The following is a 9,217-nucleotide window of genomic DNA, read 5'->3' as shown; positions in this document are numbered from 1 at the left end:
AGAAGAGCACTGCTCACAGATGTCTAGGGGGATATCCCGAAATATCTCTCTAAAGAATGATCACCCAGGATGAAGTGCCCAAGGCTGAGAAAGAACCACCTGGAAGGATTGCAGGAAATGTACCGGTGCTGATTAGGGGGTCATGGGAATGGGGTGAGAGAGGTTCCAAGACCTCAAGACAGTGGGCAGAGAGCACAGGGGGCCTGACCTCAGAATTTAGCAGTAAGTAAGTAAGTGAACCCAACTATGTGGTGCCTACAAGAAAGCCATTATGAACACAAAGACAAAGACAAATAGAAAAAAAGTAAAATGTCAGGAGGAATACGCCAGACTAACACTGATCAAAAGACAGCTGGAACATTACCAGGAATGAGAATATTTATCTCATAGTGTAAACTAACCAAGAAGAAAGTTAACCTAAACATGATGGCCATAAGAGAGTTTTAAAATATATAAGAAGCACATTGATCTTTAAAAAAAAATTGCTAAATCTATTAGAGCCAAAAATTTCAGTATCCTCCTCTTCAATTATTAGTAGAACAAGTAAACATGAAATCAGAAAAGAATGAAAAGATGAAAATATTGTCAACCAACATGACCCAATAGACATTTTTTTAAAACATTTTACTCAACAATAGTGGGATACACTCTCACACAAATATGGACTGTCTTTCTACATAGGCTATACTCTGAACCATAAGATGAATCTCATTAAATTTGAATTATACAGAAGATTGTATGGAATTAAATTGAACATCAAAACCAGGAAGAGGTTAATAATGCTGACTGCTCTTCCAGAGGTTCTGAATTCAATTCCCAGCAACCACATGGCAGCTCACAACCATCTAAAATGAGATCTGACACACTCCTCTGACATGTAGACATACATGCAGACAGAACATTGCATACATAATGAATAAATCTTTAAAAAAACAGGAAGTAGAGTAGAAAATTCATAGACACAGAAAATGGACTAGTGGCTTCTGGGGAGCAAGGACAGGAATAAGGAGTGACTACCAGCATTTGGGTTTCCTTGTAGAATGAGGGCAATGTTTGGGAATTGAACTAGCAATGATTATACAACACTGTGGAATCATTGTGTGCTACTGAACTGTATAATATAAGTTTTAGATTTACTTTAGTGTTTTGCCTGTGAGTATATGTGTGCTCTCCATGCATGCCTGATGCCCATATAGATCCAAAGAGGGTATCAGATCCCTTGGAACTGGAGTTACAGATGGTTGTGCGCTGCCACATGGGTGATGAAAATCAAACCTGGGTCCTCTGCAAGAGCAGCAAGTGCTCTTAACCATTGAGTCATATCTCCAAATTTGTTGATTCTGTTATATTGCTTCTACCTCAAATTAAAAAAACAAAACAAAACAAAACATTGTGTTCATGGAAAACCCCAAATGTTTGGAATATAAGTAGAATACATCTAACAACTCTAGGCCACAGAAGAAGCCAAAGATAAAATGTTTTGAAATGGAGGGAGGAGAGGACACCAAGGAGTTTAAGATGTCGTCAGTGTAGTACTTAGGGGGAATGTGGAGCACTAAACACCTGGGTAATAACAGTAACATAAGGGTGATGGGCCAGAAGTCAATGAGCTCAGCCTTTACCTTAAAAATAAAGAGCAAACTGAATCCAATACAAGTAGTAGAATAGGAATTAAAGATGGAGTAAAACATTCAATGAAAGAGATCCACCCTTTCATTCAAAACAACTCCCAAATCAAACAAATCAATGAAACAAGGATTTTCAAGACATCAAGATATCTGATGGTAGTCTCTGAGCTGAGGTTCAAGCTCACTGCAGCTTTTTAAAGGAGAAGGTCACAGCTGGGTGGTGGTGTCAGTGGTGGTGGTACACACCTTTGTTCTTAGCACTTGGGAGGCAGAAGCAGACAGATCTCTGTGAGTTCGAGGCCAACCTGGTCTACAAAGTGAGTCCCAGAACAGCCAAGGTAGTTACACAGAGAAACCCTGTCTCAAAAAAACAAAAATCAAACAAAAAAAAAAAAAAAAAGGAGAAGGTCACTAAAGTCAAAGCTGGTTCTTTGGTATAGACCAGTTGGTAAACTGAGTCACACTGATCAGACAGTCTATAAAAGATTTAAGTGCCAAATACTATTGGTGAAACTATTAAGGCCACTCCATGTAGTTAAAAGGGAGGTTTATTTTGTGGGGTAACTTACAAATGAAGGGATAGGTTGTAGGGTCTGGCAAAGGTACGGAGCAGTCCGGCGGTGTTCTCTGGAGAACTCTGCCCGGTCTACCTCCAGCGGCCAGGGTCCCAGAACCAAGAGATCCTGGGTCTTCTGCTTCCTCCCTCAGCCCTGCCTTGTGGGCATGACCATTACCAAAGCCTCAATGGGGGTTGGAACTTCCAGGCCAATGCTGGGATGGCTACCCACTACAAAATAACAGAAATGAGTGACCTAGCCCTGGCTGCCTATAGTCAAAGGATAGTGAGGAGACATGGGAACTTTACAGTTGAGGTGAAATAGACCCACACTTGCAATACCCACTCAAAAAGAAATAAATCTATCGTAACTCTATGAATGAGGGGAATTGAGTCTGTAATTGAAAACCTTATCACAAAGCAAATGTAAAGCCCACGCAGATCTGCTGCTGACTCCATCAAATAATTTTTTAAGATATCACTTCTGAGCAGATTATTTTATAAAGTTGAAAGGAAGAAAAATCTATGGGAAGTTTTTTATGAGACTAGTCTAACTCCAAAATAAGATACGGGAGGGTGTAGTGGAATGCACCTTTAATCCCAGAATTCAGGAGGCAGAGGCAGAAGGAGCTCTGAGAGTTCCAGGCCAGCCTGGTCTGTAGAGTGAGCTCCAAGACAGCCAGGGCTACATAGAGAGACTCTGTTTCAATTTTTAAAAAAAGGTTCAAGAGTTAAAGACATTACAAACAGATCCCCCCCAAAAAAACCCAAACCCCCCAAAACAACAGCAGCAACCACAGAGCCACTGCTCTGAACATGGCTAACATGGCTAACATACATGGCTAACATGGCTAACATACATGGCTAACATACATGGCTAACATGGCTAACATACATGGCTAACATGGCTAACATACATGGCTAACGTGGCTAACATGGCTAACATCACACCACACTCACTGGTGAAAGACAACTGATTCTTCTGCAGCTAAGGACTAGGACAATGATATCACATTTATTCAGCATGGTTGTGGAGGTTCTAGCCAATGCAATATGTCTAGAAAAGAAACTAAAACCATCCAGATTGATAGAAGGAACATGTAAGTAAAATACCTTTTCACAGGTAACAGATTTGTATAGAAAATACGCCAAAATTAAAAACTACAAGTAGGCTAAATTAAAGTTAATGATCAAGTTTAAGGGTTTCAGGGTTATATAGTATATACAATATATTTCTATACAAAGAACAATTAATTGTATGTTAAAAATTAAAGCAGTATCATTTATGACTACTTAAAAATGAAGTTTGACCTCCAAAATGTGAAATGCCTGTACTCTGAGAATAATAACACATTGCCGAGAACAGTTAAAGATGACTTGAATAAATGACAGCCAAAATCATGTTCCTTCATCAGATGACTCAATGGTGTTAAGATATCAATTCTTCCTTAACCATAACTAAGATTCCTACAGATAGTCTTTAATATATATTGACAATGTGATTTTAAAATATGGAAGGTCTAAAATAGTCAAGACAATTTCAGAAAAGAATAAGATTAGAAGCCACTGGTACCTGACTTTAAATCCTATTACAGAGCGACAGCAATTGAGACAGTGTGTGTTCAGTGGGAACATGAACAAGCAGACCAATGGGACTAACATGAGAAATCTAGACACACATAGAGTCTCTAACTCCATGGACAAAGACAGTCTTTAGATGAGGCTAGAACAAAAGGAAATGCACGTTCAAAAACCTGGACTTCCACTCACGCCTCAGACTGAGGTGGGAAATACCCTCAAATGGGTCAGAAACTTGAACCAAAAGCCTAGAACCCACAGCAAAGTCCGTTGGTGATGACATGGTTAGCAAAGAAAGGTACCTAACATGTGATCCAATAAAAGGAAAAATTGATAAATTGGCCTTCTCTTTAAAATACACTATTGCTAGGTGTGGTGGCACATGCCTTTAATCCCAGCACTTGGGAGACAGAGGTAGGTGGATCTCTGTGAGTTCGAGGCCAGCCTCGTGGACAGAGAGAGTTCCAGGACAGCCAGAACTATTATGCAGAGAAACCCTGTCTTTAAAACAAACAAACAATAAAATATACTGTTCAAGAGAACAGTGAAAACAACACAGACTTGGAGAAAACATTTGCAAATTTTATTCCTCGATAGCAGTAACATATCAGTGATGCATAAGGAACTCTCAAATTTTAAGGGTAAAATAGTAAAAATGAGCAAATTATTTGAAGAGACATTTCCAAAAATGTATTGAAAACAAGCATGTGAAAAGATGAACATCATCCCTGTGGCATATGAATGAGTCTCAAAATAACCATACTAAGGCAAAGCGGACAAAACGCTCACATACTATATGATGCCATTTCTATAAAGCTGATATTTTGCACCACAGAATAGCTGTCACTTGGAAGAGGGGAAGGCTGTCTTGAGCATGCTATGCCAGAAACAGAGACAAACACATTTGTGTCTTTTTGCAGCATGAGGATGTATTGAATAAAAATAAATTCACAAGGTTTAGGAGTGTTAATGGCAGCAATTTGCCAGATACTTTAATAATCTGGCTGAGGCAAATGCACTTCCTCATTTTCCAATCTTAAATATCAACAAATATCAACTCTCATATCACACAGCACACAGTAAATACATCTATATATGCATATGTGTGGGTTACAGAATGAATACAAGTTAGCGAGGCTACCAAAGGGTTCAAGAGGTTTCTGAGGTGGACTGAGTAAAATTCAAGGGAGGTCTGAATTGAAAAGGAATCCAGAAAAGAAGAAGCTGTTGCCATTGAGACTGAGCTGAGGAAGAGTCAGGTTTGAGAGCAAAAACCTAGTCAACTGTAGAGGTGTCAGGGCAGAACCAGGTCAGAGTAGGTTTAGGTCTGAATGGGCAAACATGTAGACAATCAGAGACAGCTGGGTAACCAAGCAGAGCGGAATCCCTAAGGACAGTTGGAGACTCTCTGCCTGTGAGTCCCTGATGAACACACACCAGGCATCAGGTGATATAATGGCTTGGGGCCATGCCATCACAGAGTTAGGTGTCCATTGCTTTATGTGGGGCAGGTGAGGGAGTCATGTTCTTTCCCTGTTTTCATGTCCTGTTAAGTTCTTGGGCCTAGTTTCCCTAATATGATTTTAATACACCCATATACTCCTACAGTTTCCATTCACCTCAGTAACTATAGAGTGGCTTCTTTCTCCCAGGAATATTCCATTTATCAGTCCATGCTGCATGGGTGGTGCCAGATAGATGGTAGTGTTTGTGGTCCAGCCAGGAGTTCAATTATTGTGCTGATATTTTATTTGTGCTCTAACAAAGCTTGCCTGGGGATCAAAGGAAAAAGCCAGCTACTATATTAAATATAGAGGTCAGGCAATGGTAGCACATGCCTTTAATCCCAGCATTCAGGAGGCAGAAATTCATCCGGATTTTTGTGAGTTCAAGGCCACACTGGGAACAGAGCCAGGCATGGTGGTGCATGACTTTAGTCCCAGGACTAGTTAACCTTAGAGGTCTGGAGGTCTGTACAGACAGACAGGAAGTGATAGAGCTGGTCGGAAAGAGGAAGTGATGTAGCTGACCAGAGAGAGAAAGTAAGATGGCAGGGCACAGAAAGGTATATAGGCGTGAGTGTACAGGAAGCAGCTCTCTCTTGGGCTAAGGATTTCCCAGCGGTAAAAACTTGTGGCTGGCTTGTTCTATCCCTCTGATCTTTCAGCTTTCACCTCAATATCTGGCTCCAGGTTTTTTATTAATAAGACCATTTAGCAATCTGTGTTACAAATCATCCTCCACCCTCAAGGCTGCTTGTGAAATGGAGTCTCTCAGGGCAAAGGCCCAGCCTGAAAAACCACTGCTTATACAATATGGAGTAACTTAGAGCAAGAAACAGCCTGATGTCAACACAGGCTCAAGAAAACACACAGAGAAATCCAGAGTGTGAAGACCATGTTCCCTTTCTTGGGTTGGTGATAGTTTAGCATCAATCGCCATGTCAAAATATATGCATTTTACACTTGGGTTTATACTTCAAATGTGTGCTATCTATGATGTGTCAGAGTGCTTACCAATGATTGGTCTCCCGGGGAGGAGTGCCCCGCTCGACCCACCCCCCAAATGTCTCAGTTACAGAACATCAACTCCCCTCTGATGAGAAGGCTGGCCCGCCTCAAACTCCGCCTGGCAGAAACATGCCTGGACATGCAGCAGCTAATCTGCAAGGAGGCCTTGGAGTTGCAGCTAGAGCAGGGCTCCTTCGAGAGGCTGCTTGCAGACTTCCTTCTGAACATCAGCGACTACTCGTCTATCGACTTGGTGACAACAGGCAGCCTTAGCTCATGTTCTCCCCCGGGGGCCTGCCAATCTAAGGGACCCCAGTCTCTACCCACCCCACCCCCTGCCATGGTAGCAGCTGTTGACTACACGCCTTGGTGTGCAGCGAGGCATTGTCTGATCACCAAGAGGACTTAACTAATAACCAAGAGATTATTGGAAGGGGTTTCCTATGTAGGCCTACAGTTTTCATTCCCAGGCCTTGGGGCTAGCACCCCGCCCTGTTCCCTCCCAGCCCTGCAAACAGAACAAACTGAATAAGTGAATACCTATTTGGAAGAAAACCCTTCTTCCACTACCTTTCCCTCCCTCCCTCTGTCCCTTCCTTTCTTCCTTTCTATCTAGGCAATCCTAGCAGTAGATACCCAGGGCCCTGCACATGCTAGGCAAGCATTCCATCAACTCAGCTATAGCTCCAGCACTTTCTCATTCTCTTAAATGCCATGAAATGAGTCAGGTTAATTTAGGATTAACATAAATGAATCCTACAGTTAACCTCTATCTATAATGAGTTCTGCTTTATATTAATAGTTGTCTTTTATGGTGTTTCCAATATCTAAGTCCTAAAGACCACCCCCGCCCCCAAATGCTACCACACAGGACTGCACAGAGCAAAGACATCAAGTGCCCAGATGTTCCCTGCTAGGCAGTCCTAGAAGGCAGCTGTCTGAGATCTCTGGGTGGCTAGATGGAGGTCACATGACAGCCATTGGTGGTGACGGCACCTTCTTGTCTTCCTGAAGCAATGGTTCATGCTGAAGCGGACCCTGCCTCACACAGTGCTGGCGCAGCTGGAGAGTCTGCAGCCGCTGTCTGTGGGCTGCATGGACATCCGTGCTCAGCTTCTGGTCCTGGCTGGGAAGGCCCTCCATCTGCTTTCTGTGCAGACCGACCCTGTGTACCCTTCCTTCTGCTGGGAGGAAGACCTCTTGGTAGGTGTCCCTTCTTCCCACTGAAGTCTAGTCCCTGATTGCTCCACATCAGCTGTAGAATTGGGATGTAAGAGGTGTTCCACCAACTCAACTAGGAAGGGTCTGGCCCTGGCATCTCTCTGTCTTAGTGGCTTGTATCTGGTTGTGTACAGGCCCCTAGGAGCTTCAGAAAGCTCATGCATTCCCTGAGGTAAACCTATGCCCTGGGTGTTGACCTCCATGCTAAGATGCACCAGGATGGATGTTGTCTGCCTCTATGGCCCTCTATATACCACAGAGCCTGAGAATCTCTAAGAAGGGCAGATGTTACCTGTTCCTCTGCTCTTCCCAGGACCCACTCTCTTTTAGGGCTGGGTTCTCTGACAGAAGCACCTGCCCAATTCAGAACCCTGGTAACAGCTCTTGCAAGCCTGCCTGTCCCTGGTCCCCTTCCTAAGAGCCTGCACAGAGGCACTTCTCTACCCCAAGATGGCACCAGCCTCAATGGACAAGACAGAATGCTTAGCAGCCAAGTTCCTGTAGGAGCCCTCACAACCCAGTGTAGCAAGCCATGCCCCAGGACTCAACACACAGAGAAGCTCCCAGCCAGCTATCTCTGAAGCTCTTGGCTTAGTACCCCGGGGTTGTTTGTCTTGAGTCTTCACTGTGTAGGCAGCATGAGACCAATAAGACCCAGGCTGGGTGAGCCTATGTTTCCAGCTCCTGCCCAGGTCACAAAGTCAGGGGCTGGAGATGCAGAAGTACAAGCCCCACGCCTGTCTGTCCTGAGTTAGGGTCTTCATCTGTAAGACAGTGAGGAACACCATCTCTAAACACGCCTTGACCGCTGTGTGGAGTTCAGAAGGCTCCAGGAGACACAGCTGCTTCCTCCCAGACCCTGGAGTTCCCGCCACCTCTGTGTGTTTGTTCCTCTTCCTCCTCTGTAGGTATGGCTTGTTGTCACTGACCAGTCTCCTGATACTAAAGCCCACCTTCCTTCTTCCAGTCCTCCTCCTTGTTTTCCAGGTGGGACCTTTCCTCTAAAAGCGTTTCCAGGAAGCCTCCTAAATTTGATGTGTAGAACTTTCATTCTCTGAGTTTGTTTCCCAAATGCCACTGTGGTTCCTTCCTTGATGGGCTTGATGGCTCTAAGCAGCTTGACTCATTTTGAGGCTGCTGTACTGCCACGGGCACTCCTGATTGCTAGCCTGATCTCACTGATGATCTCTGTTAAGGCTGCTGGTGGCCAGGGCCTGGTGGGTTTGGGCAGCATTGATACAACTTGGGCAAATTATGAGAGGTGGTGCCCACAGCTGCCAGCTGGGCCAGGTCCTGGCTCTTCTTCCACTTTGTGTGTGGGCCATTGAGAGATTACCTCTCCCTTTCCCTCCAAATTGATAACACCTTTGACCCCACAAACCCATGGCCCCTGATGACTTCCAGGGCCTACTGATCCCTACCATCTTCCCCTTCTCTGGCCCCTGTGTTTCCCCTGCCAACCAAGCAGACATCCACACCCCACCTCTCACCACATGGTGTACACTGTAGGTAGGCACTAAGCAGAACAGCCTGAGATCGCTGGAGCTGGAGACTGATACAGAGGACAAGAGTGTGGAGACCTCTTCCAGGGACTCGACAACCATGAAGGAAGCCCCCAAGGAACAAAACCGGAAGGGAGAGGGTCTGAAGGTATGCAGCACTCCCTGTCTGTCTTCTGGTGGCCTCTGCCTGAAGAGCCCACCTTGGCTTGAACTTTGCACTGT

At 44.3% G+C, this 9,217-nt stretch overlaps 1 protein-coding gene across 1 annotated transcript in view; it reads left to right on the top strand.

Moving 5' to 3' along the window:
- The window catches only part of Cfap46 (cilia and flagella associated protein 46), an 89,612-nt gene that overhangs the window by 61,939 nt on the left and 18,456 nt on the right, over positions 1-9,217 (top strand). The window contains 3 exon segments of the mRNA XM_036177633.1: positions 6,337-6,525; positions 7,287-7,475; positions 9,003-9,143. Of these exon segments, the coding sequence (XP_036033526.1) occupies positions 6,337-6,525; positions 7,287-7,475; positions 9,003-9,143 (519 nt within the window).

The sequence above is a fragment of the Onychomys torridus genome, chromosome 1 (assembly GCF_903995425.1).
Source record: "Onychomys torridus chromosome 1, mOncTor1.1, whole genome shotgun sequence".
NCBI lineage: Eukaryota > Metazoa > Chordata > Mammalia > Rodentia > Cricetidae > Onychomys > Onychomys torridus.
This window is presented reverse-complemented; position numbering and strand designations above follow the sequence as displayed.